The sequence below is a fragment of the Parus major genome, chromosome 1A, assembly GCF_001522545.3.
Source record: "Parus major isolate Abel chromosome 1A, Parus_major1.1, whole genome shotgun sequence".
Taxonomy (NCBI): Eukaryota; Metazoa; Chordata; class Aves; order Passeriformes; family Paridae; genus Parus; species Parus major.
Window position 1 is genome coordinate 32132291 of NC_031773.1, and position 17748 is coordinate 32150038.

General features: G+C 38.0%; 1 protein-coding gene across 2 annotated transcripts in view; it reads left to right on the forward strand.

Annotated features, from left to right (window-relative positions):
* The window catches only part of HMGA2 (high mobility group AT-hook 2), a 110267-nt gene that overhangs the window by 1830 nt on the left and 90689 nt on the right, over positions 1 to 17748 (forward strand). For both annotated transcript variants that reach the window (XM_015628639.3, XM_033514427.1), the window contains 2 exons: positions 2070 to 2156; positions 9648 to 9698. In XM_015628639.3, the coding sequence (XP_015484125.1) occupies positions 2070 to 2156; positions 9648 to 9698 (138 nt within the window). The remainder of the gene's footprint in view (positions 1 to 2069; positions 2157 to 9647; positions 9699 to 17748) is intronic.

Consider the following 17748-nt stretch of genomic DNA (forward strand, 5'->3'; position numbering starts at 1 on the left):
CCCCTCGCCCCCCTCGTCGTATGGCGAGAGGTGCCCCCGTTGCCGATGGAGGTGGGGGAGGTAGCCGGAGGGGGCTTGCCCTGTATTTGCAACACCTTTTGCCTTTGCTCCGGCGTTTCCCCGGGCAGGTCGAGGCGACGGGAACGCTGCCGTGTGTGGACGCGGGGAGTGGAGCCCTGTGCTCCTTTCCACCCGTACCCGCACCCACAGCCTCCATCTGGGCCCCGAAAGGGACGCGCTGGGCTCCCCTTTTTGATTTGCAAGACCTGAATTCGAGCTAAGGTTGTTAGCTCCGTGTGTTATTCCCACCCCCACCCCCATTCCCTTCCTTTCCCCAAGTGCCATTGTCGCATCGCCTGGAGCTGCCGAGCCGCGCTCAGCCCCTGCCGCCGGGCGAGGGGCCCGGGGGGAGCCCCCGCTCGCTGCAGCCCCTCCGCCGGCGCCGCCGAAGGAGGATTTTGCCTGCGGATGCAACCAATTAATCCCGCAGCTCGGCGGGGGCAGCGCGGAGCCGCCCGCAGCCTTTTCCCTGCCTCCCTCGGAAGTCACGATTGAGAAGCAGGGCAGTCCGTGGAGCTCAATTTAAAGCGAGCTTCCGCGGGCTTTAAACGTGTTTACTTCCCATTCATTTGGCATCAGCCCCACTGCCACGAGAGCCTTCGCGGGGCTCGAAACATGGAGAGAGCTGAGCAGCAGAGCCCCGAGCCGGGAGAAGCTCGACTACTTTGCTTCCTTCCCCTCCCCCGCACCGATATAGTCCTGTAAATTGCACAGAAAATACTTTTAGGAGAGCCGTAAAATCAGAGCCCCTCGTTCCCTCGCTCTGCCCTTGGTGACATTCCATCGGTTCGGTGACTGCGGGCACTGTCCCCCTTGTGCTTCACCCCCTGATTACCCTCGACCAGCCCCAGCAGCCGGTACCCACCGACTCTGCTGGCTTGTGCCAATGCTTCCTTTTTTCTTTTTCAACTTTTTTTTCTTTCTATATTTTTTTTAATTTTTTTTTTTTTTTAGTTTTTCCTTATTTTTTTTCCTCGTGTAGCATTTGAATGTATGGAAGTGAAAGAAAACCGCGTCTCCTTCAACGTGCTCAGCCCAGATGTGCAGTGCCTGCGGGGCTCGCCACTGAGCTGCAGCACTTGGGGAGTCCCCCCGCCAGCCTCCCCTTAAACTGCCCGGGAATTATGAAAGCTGAAGGGGTTTAAACTGGTTTAAGTTAACAAACTGTACTTAATTAGTTCTACCACATCCTGTAATCTGAATGAAATCTATAATATTCAAGACTAGAAGAGTTTTATGGTGTTTATGATTCACTGAATAAATATTTGGAATCTGAACTCTTAGTAATTCATACCCAGTTTTAAGGGCTGGTTATTTACTGGCAGGCAAAGGAACTAGTTTAAGAAAACAGCTAAAATAATCAGTATCGACTCATTTTCAAGTTAGGGTTTTGTTTCAGATTTTTCTTTGCTCGAGTTTTTTTGGCTTACTAGTGTTCTATTTGAAGAGACATTTACATTTGCATGTTAATACAAATCAATTTTCTTTAGAATAGGTGTGAATATAATGCTTACTGCAGAACAACAGAAAAAATTGCCCCCTTGAGAGAGAAGTAGTCTCATCTTACTTTGCAATATTCTGGTACTTAACTTCTTTTCCCCAAAAAGTTTGTGCTGGAAGCTACATGTGATAATTGTATCTCGCTATAATGAAATGAAGTTGAAATTAAATGGGTAACTGTTATTTTTTACATAACTGCTCTTATATGAGGGAAATCATAGCCATCTTTAAAAAATGTGTTTCCTGCTATAACTTATATGTTAGAATATACATACTTTTACAAGTTTTTTAATGCAACTGCAAGAGAAATTAAACTCCTTTATTATGCAAAATTTATTTTTTCCTTTACCTGGAGTTGCTAAATTTTTCATGTTGCACTATTACTATTATGTTATTTAATGAAACTGCTATTTCATATGTTGAAAGCAGCTTTTCGGTTTAGTTTATTCTTTAGATCATCTGGGTTACTTGTAGCCTTTTGCCACAACAGCGTGTCTTCCTGTATTTAGGAACCAACTGGTGAACCATCTCCTAAAAGACCAAGAGGAAGACCCAAAGGAAGCAAAAACAAGAGTCCCTCTAAAGCAGCTCAGAAGGTGAGATTATTAAAGAGAAAGAATTACTTTTGCTGTTTTTTCATCAGCTACTAGCAAAAAATCCAATCATTTAGACTGTGAAGTGTGGGATTGGAACTCTTTTAATAATGCTACATAAAGCATGAATTTCACATTTTTAAAATTAGAATTAACATGAAGACCTTAAGTACAGAACCCATAAGGACTTTCTTTTTTAGTAGTCTACAGATTAATGAAATAAGAATGTATTTCACGAGAAACCATGAAATGTCCTGTATCTAGTAAGGAAGTCAATATTAAGGATATTATTTTCTTCATTAAGATTTTTGTAAGAGGAAGATTAATTTCTTGCCCACTTACAGTTGTTGCTACTACAGACCAAATCTGTATATTAAAGCTAAGTGCTTTGTCAAACATAAGTTAATTAGAAGTAAATCCAATTATGTGTTGATGGAAATAGTGCATATATTGAAATTTACAGCTTTAAAATGTGATGGTAAAGTAAACTTTGAGTAAAAGCCTGTTATATCTTGTTTAGTAATCAGTTTCAAAGAGACTTTTACTGGAAGTGCTTTAGTCTTCTGAACCAGTATTTCTGCTTGGTGATGAGACCAAACTTTTATTGTGGTGGTTCTGATTGCCTTTATCTACAGGAGAAGCTCCCTCAAGTCACTGCATTTAGTGCATGGGCTTTACATCACAGATACAACATGAAAATTTGACTACATTTTATTTAAATGGGGAAAGCACAGCATTAAAAAGCTATGTTATCAAGGCAAATCATGCATACCTTTCTGTAGGAAATATTTTAGTAAAGGCACATAGTTGTCTATGGGCTTGAAAATAAATATGGGAGATTTGTTTATGTTGTTGGTTATACAGCAGTTAGCACTGGTTTACAGGTACTAAATCAGAAACAAAAGCTTGGGAAATCTGGTAGTAAACTGTAGTGCTAAAGTGTATCAGTATCTTTTAAGGACGTGTGTGACAAAATGTGTGGAAGGGATTTGTGTCTTCATCTAATTATGGTTATGGTACTGACCATATTAAGTTTGATAGTTTTCAGTGTTATAAATTACTATAGCAACTACTGATAAATATTAAATCATTAAAAGGTGACTATGGTTTCATGTCTGTTTTGTTTAAAGTGTTCTCAGCATTTGTTTGAGGTACTTTTCCAACTGTCTTTAAATTCAAAATTGGTTTGGTTTTTGGTTGTTTTTTGGGTTTTTTTTACTTTATGGGCTGGAAAAAAAGCAGCATGTTCTGTCAAGAAATCCATGAATTAGTGAAAAATGCTTTACAGGTTAAGTATTCAAATCCTTTCAAAGCCATTCTGCAAAGTAATGTGCTTAAAATGTTAATTCTTTTTCTTTATACACTAAAAGCATCCCTCAGATTCATGTAAAAATAGTTTATATGTCACTCTTCAAAAAAGAGAGAGCAGTTTTTTATTAGTCTAGCAAATCCAAATGTGAGCTTTAGTATTTTAAATATTACTCCTAAGAGTGTTGGCTTTCCTAGGAGAAACATTTGTACTAAGATTAAATTTTAAGTAATTTGTAGAAATGCATTTTTAAAAGATGCTTCTAAAAGAAATATTGACATTAGTTAATTTACATAAGTGATTTGGAAATCAGTATAAATGGAAAATAATTTTTAAACATTCATATGTGTGTAGGTTTATTAAATCAAAAAGTTTTCCAGATGATTCTGGTACATAGTTATGCTTTCTTAATCTAATTAACAAACTGAGTAATTTTATTATAACATTTTGATTTTCAGAATGCAGCAAGATACTGCTCTCATTAAAGCTTTTGGGTGTTGCTAATGTAAAAAATTGACCAAAGACCATGTCATTTTTTATAATAAAAAAACCCTTTGAGTGGTATGTAATTACAAGTCTTGCTGGTTTCTAGGTTTATAGATAAAGTATATAAATGTTTGATAAATCCTCTAAAACACAAAACACTTATAAAGCCTTACTAGAAGAAAGAGGCTGGTATCACATTTCAAATAAATATTTTAGCCCTTTTTCCAAATTGATAATTAGCCCTCTCTAAAATGGTTCAGCTTCTTACCAGGTATCTCAAAGTATCTCTTAATGTAATATTATTTCCAATAGTTTTTCTAACTGTAATAATGATGGGAAAGTTTTAGCACTGTAAGAAAGCTTCATTTAGTGGTGAGGGTATCACCACTAAGAGGAGTGAGCTATATGTTTAATTTTGTGGTACACTTATTTACGCATACATATGCATACATACATTTATTAAAGCTCTCTCCAGCCTGTCCCAACTCCCAGAAAGAGAACTGGCTATCTTAGCTTAAGCCCCTCTACAAGTGAACCTGGGTACTATACACCCAGCTGGAATTTGCTGGAATTGCTAAAGAATAGTGCGTGCCCTGTGTGTTTCAAAGGGAGCTCATTGAAATGCTTTAGAGTGTTCACAACATGCTAGATAAACGTCGACCAGGAGAACCCACCGAGCAGCCATGAGAAGGCACTCATGATTAATTGATTGGGTGTTCTCTTGCAAAGCATTACACATCACAATTAAAAATGTATTGCACAAACTGGCAGTGAGTTAAAAATACTCCAGAACTGGGGCTTTGTTTTGTTATACTTCAAAAAGGAAATACCCTTAAATCGCTTGATGGATTTTCCCTGGAATTGTGGTTGTGTTGTATATTTAAAATTATTTGGTGCACAGGTTTGTTTTTTTTAATTTTTGTTGGAGTTTTTTTGGATTTTTTTTTTTTTTAAACTTTAAGAGCTTGTGTTTGGTCTTAGTAAACTGGCCTTGGGGCATCTGAAAACAAACTGTGCTTGTTATGAAATTAGCAATGTGAAACTTGACAATGCATACAGAATGTTGCAAAACTAACTGAACAGCTAATAATGTGGCAATTACTCTAATTTTGGGTAATATGCTTTCTTTCTTTTCCTTAAAGCCTTGCATATCACACGTGCCTAAGTTTTTATAAACTAGACACAAAAACTTCTATGAAAGTGTGTTTTACAGAAGACCAAACCATTTCTCAATTGTATAATTTTCACAAACAGGAGGAACACAATGTGTTACCAGATAGATAGGAAGAGGTAGAGACAAAATACTCCTGATCACCTTGCACTTGAGTCCCCACAATTAGGTGGTTATTATGCAGTCTACATCTTTAAACAAGTTATTCTGTCATTCATTTAAAATATTTGAAAAAAAACAGCAAAATGTGAATTGGATTTTGGGTTTTTTTCTCCCTATAGCACAACCATATTTTTCAGGAAGATCATAGTGGGGAATCTTCCTTTTTAATTTCCTGGGTGTTCTGCATTTGAATTTTCCTTTTAGTGGTGAGCTGTGTTACCAGCCCATCACATTTCCCTTTCTAGGGTGCTTTTTTTTGTTGTTGTTGTTGGGGTTTTTTGGGTTTTTTTAGCTCCTGTAGTTTGGCTTGACAAAAATACTGTAATACTATATAGGTACAAATAATTTCCTGTTTGGGAGCGGGAAACACATCTGTGACATTAGAAAAAGGAATAGTATATAACTGTCTTTAAAGAAATCATCAAGGGATGTCCCAGGAATATACAATGGTAAAAATTCTTTAATAAAATTTACCTTCAGCTAAAATATGTTGAGTTTTGTTGTAGTTATTGATGTAGTGAGTTTCACTGAAAATGCCTACAGAGCTTGATGCATCATCCTCTGAAAACTAGAGCTTGTGATCCTGTGTGTGACTGTACTTGCTGCTGTCACTACGTTACATGGCCAGGTTTGGTATGTAGAAAGGCATGTCTCTGGGTTAAGCAGTCCAAAGGTAAAAGAAAAAACAACAACAACAAAAAAAAACCAGAAAAGTGCATGTGATCAGGACTCTGCCCTGAATTGGTTCATGAAAGTTGGCTTCTCCATGCTTCATTCATTTTCACCAACACCAGTCATTGCAAGCTTAAAGGAAAAACAAGATAAAGTTTATCAAGTAATTGTAGCATGGTTATTGCACTGAAAAAATGAGAGACCTCAAAATCAGATGTTTTCACCAAGATAGGAAAAGCTGAAGACTGACTTTTGTTTAGAATTAAAATGGATAAAACAGGACACGGAAAGTGTGATGGTTTTGTACTTAGTCAATGCCTAAGGTTTTTTTTAGGAGTGTTTTTTGACTAAATAACTGTGTGGTTTTTTGAGATGGACACATTCCTGGGCAAGGTCTTTTAATCTTCAGTGATCTTCATCCTGAGAACTATCACTTACTTTACCTAACTTACAGCTCTGACACATTTTATCTGAGATCTCCAGCAGATCATTTTGCAAAGTAGATAGAGTTCTTAAAATTTGGATTCTGTTGCATTTGAGGTCTTCTTGACAATACATAGGTGCCCAAAGAGCACTTTATAGCCATTCAATTATTTCTGTTTGTCTTGTCTTTTTCATTACTTTCAGCAGTACAGCCTTGGTTTCTGTCTGGGTACAGTGCATTTTTGCAATAAGGAGGCAGAGATCTTGGGCAGTCAAGTCCTAGAGCTGCTGAGAGAAGCTGTTTGGAAGCAGGGTTTGATGACCTTGTGGTACAGGGCTTAAGTGGACTGCAAATCTTCCTAGGGACTGTTAGCTCACCTCCAGATAGCAGTGACTGAAATGGTGATCTTCCTCACCTGTGATAAATAAAAAACGTTTCCCATATAGTTCATGCTTTAAAATGTGAGTAAATTTAGTTCTGTTCCTCGCATGTGACATTGCAAAATTGGTGTGTTCATATTATTGTTTATAAGATGTTTCATATTTTTAGTGAAATAGTCCTTGTGTTTGATAACATACCTGATCCTTTTTTAAGTTTAGTGATTTCACGTCTTAGCTGCAAAAAGCAAGGTCACACCTCATAGCATAGTAGCGCCAAATGTTAAAAACCCCCTGACCAAACACCACCTCTGGGTGGCCTGGAGCTCTGTCGGGATTTGTCCCTAGCTTCAGAGACAACTCTTCAATTGAAGCCAGGAGCCAACAGACTGCAGTGTTGCTGATGATGCAAAAACCTGTTCAGGGGAAAGGCAATGTTTTAGTGCTTTCATGGAGAAACCATGTATTATCTATCTGATACACAGTAAAACATTCCTGCAAGGAATTAAGTTGTTGGAATTTAAGAATTTAAGTTGTTGGAGAAAATACAGGCTGTATTTTAGCAAAAGTCAGGCTAAAAAAAGAGGGAAAGAGGTGGAATATTTTCCTAAACTTCATGTATTTATTGTTACCACTGTGCTGCTTCTACTCCTTTTGTTTGTTCTAACAGTGTTTTGTCTTTCTCTTCTCTTGAAAAGGAGATTAAAACTTCCACTTTGGAGGTTCTTGTCATTCATTTTCTGCAGTTTAATCTGTGAAAACCTTGCTATTTACTTACAGAATCTCTCTGTACCAAAACATCACCTCTGGCATGCCTGGCTGTTTGCTCAGCTCACCTCTGGGAAAGATTTGGTTTTGATAAGAACTATGGAAATGTTTTTCTTCTAACATGAGGTGGAAGTCATATACTGCAGGAATATAGTGCCTTTCAATCTGCAAGGTCCCCAAGCACTTGACAAACCATTACCCAAACTAGCCAGCAGGAACACCAGCCACTTCTGATGTGGACCTTTGGTGGTGGTAGAGCTCAGCACTGCTCATGAGAAGCGGCCACACTGTGTGACAGTTTGTGGCAGGAAGCAAAGATTAGTTATTCAAAGAAATCTCTCATGTTCATTATAATTGGTAGTTAAAATTTGTGTCAGGTTTGTGCGGACTTTAATTATTAGACCAGAGTAGTTTCTGTTTTCAAAAAGTTAATTATTTTTAATAGAATTTTGGAAAAGGATCTTTTCTTCAGATGCATTGATACACAGAAGAAAATAAATAGCCTTAGTGCTCTGATAACATGTCAAGTGTTGATTTGTTAAGACCAATTATAACAAATAATTTCTTTTTAAGATTTATGCCCTGTGTTTCATGGAGTAAATGTGGAAGCAGGGGGCTACAACTTATCAACACTAAACTGTATCTGTTTGTCTGCATCCTTCAGGTTACAAGGTATAAAGATATTGAATGCTTAAAGGAAACAAAACTCTGAAATCGACAGCTACAGGATATAGTAAATGCACTTTAACAAGTATTCTCTTAAGAGGGTTTCACCTTACATGTAACACCAGTATAAACGATTAAAGCTCAAGTTTACTCTTTTAACAAGTCTGAGTGATAATTTTGCCCTTTAGGAGTGTGAATTTTATTTTTCACAGCTTTCTTATTGCGAGGTATTTATTTCAAAGTAATTGCATTTAACTCACAGGGCAGGTTTTTTTGTAGAGATTCCTCCATTAGTTTCTCAGCTCAAGTTCTCTTTTAGAGAGATCCGATTTACACAGCATTAGGTTACAGTATATGTTACCGTGATTGACCAGCAAGTGATTTATTTAACGGCACAGTTGATTTCTAAGGGCAAATCAAATACACGTACAGGTAACTGGGGGGAAAAAAACAAAACAACACAATTCATGTGTATTAAAAGTCTTCATTCTTGGTGACTTTGTATCTAGCAAGTCCTGCCCTGACTACAGGTAGTGGCAAAATCCTGAGTGGAACAGGATTGTTTACCTGGTGAAGTGTATGGATGGGCATAGCCTAGCTAGAGAGAATAACCTGACTTTTCATTTTAAACTCTGTAAGTTTTTTAGTGTACTGCTTAAGTACTGTTATTAGTAGTAGTATTCACAATGTCATGCAGTGGAATTAGTGGAAGAGCCTATAAAAGAACACATATTTCGTTTAAGCTAAGCTCCGGGAGCAACTGCTGGGCTTACATAAATATAGCTGTCACTTTTAGGGCCTCTTCCACATTGTTTCCTTAAACCTGGAAAGGGAAGGTGTGTTTTGGGCCATAATAGGTTTACTTATTACAGCTTAAAGATGTGTGTTTGCCTGGAAAACTTAATGTGAAAAGTTGAGAAATTGTTTCCCAGTAAGAGCACAGACATGTTCATGATGAGATTCTGTCCTAATTAATTTCATGCATGAACATAGTGAGACTAAAAAAGGAATTGTAGCTGCTGTAAACTGCTTTGATCCAACTTGAAACAAGCTGTATTTTTAATTTAGTATCTTCAAGTACTTTTTGATGGCCCATGGAAGACTAGATTTGATGTTATTGGAGGTTCTCGGGTTTCCCAATTGCTCTGAGCCTGCATGTCAGTGGCTGGTCAGGGCTCTGCTGAGGGTCCTGAGCTGTGTGGGTACACTCCTCCATGCCCCTGAACACAGTGTGGATCAGGGATGGGGACACCCTCGGGTGCAGGTGAGGCACTCTGGCTAGGAAACGTCAGAAAAAGCAGCATAATCACCAATCTGTGTGAGAAAGCACACAGATTAGCTGGGGGGCCTGGTGCCACCCAAGAGGTATAATTGTAGCTAATGTTACAGGAAAGGATTCCTGGTTACTGAGGCTGTTAAGTAATGCTGAGGTATAAAATATGTTGTGTTTCTTTTACAGAAAGCAGAAGCCACTGGTGAAAAGCGACCTAGAGGCCGGCCCAGAAAATGGGTAGGTATTTCACTTCCAGATTTATTTGCTGTGTTATAAAGCATGTTAAAAAGTCCATTCCTTTAGAGAACAGTAATTTCTTTTTTAAAAAAGCATCTGTCTTCTGTGTCTTTTTGTTCTGGTGGATTGACTAAAGAGTTAAGAGAGCAAAGAGGTTGATCACAGTTTCCTACCTTTAGACTCTGGTAGTTTGCTCAAGATACTTTACAATTGAATGTTTGCTTCAAGTGAATATTTATGTGTATCTTATCAGCATGAAAAGAGCCTCAACTCTTCCTTCAAAAGAGAGTAACAATGAAATAACTTGTTTAGTAACTGAGTAACAAAGGTTAAAGGGCCAATATCAGGCATCAGAGGGTGATAAGACTCAGATGAAGGGTGCGGGAGATAAAGTTTAGAAGCCAAAATGCTTTTGTACTACATTGCCTGGAAACATGCATATTTTCCTTAAATCCAGTGAGAAAGAGCACAGATGAACAGCAGGATACTTGCTCTTAGAACTTAGTTTTTCCATTCACAGTCATTTTCATGCCTCATATATTTGTAGTGACTGGTAATGTATTTCATTAAAAGTTTCCGCTTTTCCTGACCCATTTAGTCTTTAGATGTGTCTATCAGATGTGTGTTTTTATTCTTCAGTTATGAAAGTATTTCAGTCTTAGGTACTTGAGATTTCGTGCTCTCACTGATGTTTACAGCTAATGAGGGTCTGCCTGGTGCACCTCTCATCTGCATGTTTTTCACTTGTGCATGGGCTTTCATATGGATTGCCTCTGGAAAAATGGGATTGAGTATTAGAAGATATAAAGGCGTGGCAGTGTGCTTAATCACAAGTTAACATCTCTGATTTCCCTTTTCCAATTCCCATTCCCTGCTCAACATTTTTCTTTAAACTTTTTTTTTTTTTTCAAATCCATGCCCAACATCTCAATTTGAACCCCTTATTTCACTCTGTAATCTCTTTCCTTGTCAGTCCTGTCATTATCCCCCCCATTTTGTTCTGTTGTTTTGCATAGTTGTTAAAAGGGTTGTAAAAGTATATGCTTGCAAAAGCTCAAGCAGCACCAGAAGGTACTGAAAACTACAGCTAAGGTTCCCCAGAGTATCAGCCACTAAACACAGGAAAGCTGCCTTTAGCAGTCACTTTAAGAGCTGGTTCTATTGCACTGTCCAGTGAAGGCACCACAGGATATTTCTTTGGAAAAAACAGACCACTGCATACTAGACGAGTGGTTTGTAGCTGTAGCTTTTAAGTCAGGCACATGAGTAATTTTCACATTTCACATTTTCAGGTACATGAGGAAGTTCACTGACATTTTAAAAAAAGGTGGCTTTTTGAAACATATCTATGCTGGTGATTTTCTCCCAAGCAGCTTGGGGAAGGAAAATATCAAGTGTGGTAAAGCGTGGGTCGGTTTCTGTCTGCTTCCTCCCATCTGGCTGGGACCTCACATATCTGAGCACTGAGTGTTGCTTGATCCTCACCTTGGGTACAATCCCTGGGAAACAGAAAAAATACCTGGTTTATGAGAGTAATTAATTTATAACAGTCAAGCCATCCCCTCTGAGTTAAAAATGTGTGACAGGTGAATAGGGATGGTTGAAGAATTTGGGAAAAGGCAGCAGCCTGAAACATAAAAAATATTTTCTCTTCCAAGTACTCATAGTCAGAAACTGAGTGTTCAGTGGAAAGGGCCCTTCTGCCATCTCGTAGGCTAGAATGTTTCCCTTCTATTTCTATATTTTTATGGGGAAGAAAGAATGGGCAGTATCAGTGGAGCATTCTGAATGGAACGGGCTATTTGTCAGGTCAAGAATCTAATTTTCAGAAATGGGAATTACCGAAATGGGTTGTATTCATTAGTTTATTTTGAGACCAATACTTTCAACAGGTTCACTCATGTTTTTAATATTAATGCATATTTTGAAACTTGGTACTATTTTGCTGTTGTGCCTGTTGAAAGCACAGTTTTTTATTTTCTTATTCTGATGATATGATTGCTTCTTGTAATTTTCAGAGATAATGCTCCAATCTGCAGCTTGCATTGAGATAATTTTTCAGACTGTGAGAATCAAATATGCTGAAAATATGATGAAAATCAAATTTTTCTCCCTTCTCTTTTCTCTCTTTCCAGTTTAAATTAAGTTCATGGGTTCCTTCTAGCTTGTAGTTGAAATGAGGGGAGGAGTCTGCCAGAAAGCAGATAGTACAGCATTATCCTTTCTGTTTAGACCTCCAACATGCAGTCAGAAAATATCCCTTTTTATCACCCATATTTCAGTTTAATCCTTAATGATTATATTCTTCCTTAATCCAATTTATTTATATGTCAAACCTTAATGATGATAGTTTAGTATCTTGCAAGTAAGGAGTGTGCAGGGTGTTTTTCCTCAGAGAGGGCAGAATTCTACATTTTCATAAGTTTGTAACCCTTTTTTTTTGGGAGTCTAGAGGTTCTGTGTCATATGTTGTTCATCAAATTGTAAAATATTATTTCTGCTGTTTCCTTCAATATGCACATGCAGAGACATATGAGCTAACAGACCACGGTAGAATTCCGGTAGCTGGTCTTTCTGCTGGTTCAAATTAAGTATTTAATGTTTGTGACTCACAGTGTATTTATTTATATATTATTTTTTAGAAGAGAAGTAAATCTTTTTTGACTAGTATAAAACTGAGAGGGGGAGGGAGAGCCCAAGTGAAGAGGGCAAGAAGCCCAGTTTATCACAAGCATATGAGCCATCAGATGATCTTTTTAATGCAATAATGTGTACTTTGCAAAGTTGTCAAGGGAAAGAAGACCCTTGTCAATACAGCAGACGGTAAAGATTAAACAAAATCTTCTGAAAATAAAATATTCAGCTACATAAAAAAGCTTTCTAAATGTGGAGAGCTAATTGAATGAATGTCCTGAAGTTAACACGGTCAAGCAGGTGGGAAATGAACATAGTTGAAATCAGAAACACAGTGCTTGATGCGGTGAAACTCACCTTCACTGTCAGTTGCTGCACACGTGTGAAACCCATTGAAGGCTGTGAGTCTATTAGCTCTTCATGGGGGCCTCAGTACTCCTTGATTTTAGAGGTTTTTTTGCACAAACGTATTCTCAGCTCCTTGGATGCATCTGCATTAGTGCGTTAGGTCAGATCACGAGTATGCTTTGGAAATGTATCTCCTGGTTTTCCCCACTTATTGTATGCGTTGTGTAGCAGTCCCAGAGCTCATTGGTTGGACTCCTTTCAAATGAAACCAGATTGGAAGATGTGCTGCAGAAGTGCAGTCTGGTAGACATTCAACCCACAGGTCTAGGTTAGAGTGAAATAAAAAACTCTTGAAAGGTGTGTGGTTTGGACCTTAGGTCCTCAGCACCATCCTGTGGTCCATATTGTAGACATAGCCTTTGATGCTTAAAAAAAGGCTATAAAGCAACCTGGTTTTCATTAGCAGAATTATTTTATGTAGCACAGGCGTAAAGTCAAATTCACATTCACAGGAGTCAGTGAAAGGTTTGTCATTAACTTCATCAGGGCCACGTGTTTGCCATTGAGGCCTGATGCTGCTGCTCATGGACTCAGCGACTGTTTTACTCATGGCTTCACATAGCCCTTTGTAGAGAACTATCAAAGGGTTTTTATTTATTTAATTTGTGTATGCCTATAATTTAACTGAAAGGTAGGGACTGAAGGTTTATGAGTAGAGCAGAGGACTAAGTAATCAATTGTTTTGCTGTTTGTTCCAAAGAACTGCATTGAAAAGCCCTGGAAACTTCATAGTCTTCTAGTGCTCTCAGGCATCAGTTTAATGGAAGAATCTGAAATCTGGTTTTGAAGTTGATGCTGAAAAGGGTATTTGTTTTTTTTTCCATTTTTCCATTTTGTTTTTGTTGAGTCTTTAGGTAGAATTTTTTTTGCATTTCCAAGTTGTTTGACTTGAACCATGGACTCTCTGCATGGCATGGCAGAGTTGTTCCAGAGAACAGTCCAGAGATTTTTACAGCCTTGAGCAGGGCTTTGGTGAGGAGAAGAGATGGCTGATTCCATGCCATATATCTGTTTTAAAAGATGGATAGATGCAATTCTAGAATTTGCATGATTGTAAGAGCAGATGATAGTCGGTGACCTTCTGACCAGGGTCATGCAGGATGCACGTGAAGCATCTGCTTGCACACCTCATCACTGAAGCCTAAGTAAGAACCGTGACTTGTTCAGAAAACTTGCAACAATTTTGTTTTCTGCTAGATAATATAGAGAGCACATTTCTGTTTGGTAGGAGATAAGAGATAATAAGAAATTAATTTCCTTAACCAGATTTTTAAGTTGTACTAGTGATAATTATCTAGACAAGCTGAGAGGGTAGGGGCTGTTCAGCCTGGAGAAGGCTTCAGACAGACCATAGGGTAGCCGCCCAGTAACCAAAGAGAGCTACAAGAAAAATGGAGATGGACTTTTTACAAGGACCTGTGGTGACAGAACAAGGGGAAATGGCTTTAAACTGGAAGAGACTGGTTTAGGTTAGATATTAAGAGGAAATTGCTTACTGCGAGGGTGGTGAGACACTGGAACAGTTGTTCAGAGAAATTATGGATGTGGGAGTGCTCAAGACCAAGGTGGATGGGGCTTTGAGCAACCTGGTCTGGTGGAAGGTGTCTTAGCTCATGGCAGGGTGTTGGAACTAGGTGATCTTCCAGGTCCCTTCCAACCCAAACCATTTGATGATTATATAATTGATGACTACAGTACTTTTTTAATGAGGGCAGAGTTTCACTTTACACAGAATGCCAGTTTAAGCAGTGCCAAACCACGTTTAAAAAAAATATTACAAAAATGCTTTTTTATAATAACGTTTTCTTCAGATTATTTCCCAGTGCGGTTCTGACATAGCTGAAATGCAAAACCTTAAACATGGAATTAGTGAGATGTTTCTATGCCAGCAGTTCCTGTGTCAGGGCAAGGACTCCTAGTGCTCATTAAGATTTTGAAAATTAACTTCTTAATTTTGTAGAAATATGTGTCAAGAAAATCCTATTGCCTCAGAGGAACCATCAATGTTTTTAGGCTATTTCTTTCCCATATTAGCTCAACTGGTCAGAACATGAAGTTAGTAACACCAAGGTTGTGGATTCAATGCCCATACGGACATTCACTTAAGAGTTGAACCTGATGATACATGTGGGTCCCTTCCAACTCAAAATACCCTGTGAATATGTAAAAACAGCCTTTCCACACCTGAGTCAAGTTTCTGCCTGACAGTGACATACTCTGTGGTGTAAAGTAATTAAAATGATTTTTCTTACTTCTTATGCAGGCTGTCTGTTTTGTCTCATATGAAGTCATGGTCTAGGAGATGCTTAAATCCATGCATTCACTGGGTGGTAGAGACAAAAAAGAATGTTCTGAGATCATAATCCATCCTGCTGCAAAGAAGGCATTGTTATAGCAGTGGTGAATTCTCAGCGGGAGATATTAAACTTTTGACACTATTGAAGACAACCTAGAGAATAAAATAAGACACATAGTTGACTTTTAGATAGCAAAAGGTTAGCGTGAGACTTTCCCCATTTTGATGTGGTGCTTACAAGTGTATCACTAAGCTGAGCTAGAAATTCTGCTGTTATGTGAACATGTGTTTATTTAAATTAAGTACTACCGAGTCCATTTGGAGCAAGCCACGGCTGACATAAAATTTGTGTATATTGGATGCTGAATGAAAAAGTTACTATTTACATAATTACAGAAGATAGCATAGATAAAAATTCTGTGTCTTGTTCTTGGAAGAATACCATATTTTCAGTTATTTAATTCAGTTATTTTGAATCTTTACAACTTTTGACTGCTGTATCTGTGGTGTTACTGCTTCATGTGAAGCACATTTTGATAGAAACTATTTTATAGCTTGGCAATATAAAATACCTTCTTTCTTGAACATGTTCTACGTCTGCGGGGCAAGAATGTCACCTGAGAGTGTTCATTGTTTCAGGGGTCTAAAGAGTTTGAAGGAGCTTTTATAATTATGAAAAAAGGACTATTTACCTCTCCCTTAAAATTCCTAAACTTAGGAAGTGGATGAAGGACGTGAATTAAAAACCTTAAAATCTTCATACCTGTACATTTAGTTTCCAGTTCAGATGATCTGTAAAAGAAATAATCTCTCAAAACATGAACATTTTGACAAAAGCAGTGATTGTTGAACTTTTCTCCTCTGACTAACAGATGCTCTTTTTATTTTTCATTTGCCAGTTTTTGGTTGTTTGCTTTTTTTGCTTTTCAATTCAACATTCAAGGGAAGGAAAAAATCATTTGATGTGCTTGTACCAACAGCTTTGAAAAAGTCACTAGAAATACGTTCTGTCTCCCCAGTATTCAGAGAGGTATGTTCATTTCTTTAGACATTTGTCTAAGCAAATACTGTCCTTCCTTGGAATCTCAGAATCCTGTTCTTAGTCGGTATAGATGGATGTGGCATTTATTTGAAAGAGACCACAACAGAAAATTGAGCCATGATATTTGTTTCCTAAACTGCATTTATATTAGCAAAAGGATATTTCACTCGTTTTTTAATTCACTTCCATTTTTGTTAAGGTATATTAAAATATATCATCTTAGTTAAAAAAAAAACCAAAAACTTGACTTCATCTGACATTTCAGACTCCTTGAAGGAAATTTTTTTGTTCTGTTTGAGATCCAAAGAGGAAATTTTATCAGGTAAAAAAATGCACCAAGTAAAATTAGAGCATTTCTAATGAAAGGCAAACTGAAATTCTTAGCTATTTCTTTTTTATGATCTCAGATAACAGGTGTTCAAGAACTTTAAAAATCAGTTTTCCGTTTGGCTGTGTACTTTGGTTTTATTAGCCTCACTGCCCGTTTTACACACGAGGAAACTGAGCATTGGGGCTGTTTGCAGCAACATCCGGAGGCATTTTTACGCCTACAGTGTTTGAATTCTTAGGGTTTTTTACTAGCACAGTTATCAGCAATTGTGCATCCAAATACATGACAAAAAAATGCATCAGGTTAAGAAAAGCACAGGCACTCATTTTTGCTCCTGCAATTCCATTTTCAGCATTGAAAATGTTGTGAATGCAGAAAGAGAAGCTGGGCCTCACCTCCATTGAAAGTGTACTCCACAAGGTTAATTGCCTTGCCCAAGGAAATCTGTAGGAGAGCCAAGAATAGAACTCGGATTTCCTGGCAGCCTGCCCTGTGCCTTCAGCTCAAGGCCATCCTCCTCCAGTAAAACTTGCTTGAGAGCATATTGGATGAGGCAGGGAGGGAAACACATTTTTTTTTATCCTGTATTTTAAACCAATAGATGTTTTTTCACCTGTTTTTGTAAATTCGGGTGTGATTATTTCAGTATCTCTGGTATATGTCTAGCTGGTGGGCAGTGAGGAGTAGGAGTAAGATATTTAAAAAGTCTCTATATCATCCCTGCAGATATTTAAAAGACATGTAGATGTTGTCCTCAGGGACATGGTCTAGTGGTGGGCTTGGCAGTGCTGGGTTAATGGTTGAACTTGATGATCTTAGAATTTTTTTCCAACTTAAATGATTCTGGGATTATGTGATTCCATATACAGGATAGAATGAAGAGATTCAGGACCAGAAGGGTTTTGAACCAATCCCATACACAAGCTTGAAGGATATTTGGTGCAAAATGATGATATTTTTTCATCTTTGTACCTTGATAACAAGGAAGTCCAGTACTGATTAATTAAATGGCAGACACAGTCACAAAAACTAGGTGCCTGATTCCTTGAATATTTTGAAATATGGTTGCTCTCCTTTTGAGCATTAGCCAGTCTGAGTCATAGCTGTGGGACAGGGCCATTCCAAGTCACCTCATCTAGAAACAGATGAGTCACCTCATCTATTTCCATTCCCTGTCCTCTTGAAAGGTAGTGCTGCAGAAGGAATGAAAACCCATGTCTTGATGTGTGATCCAGAAGAGAAGATTTGGAGTCAAGACTCTTCGGGTTTTTTTAAATTTCTAATTGTGACATTCCTTTAAGATAATTTAATTTAATGTAATTCTCCTTTATCCTGCAAG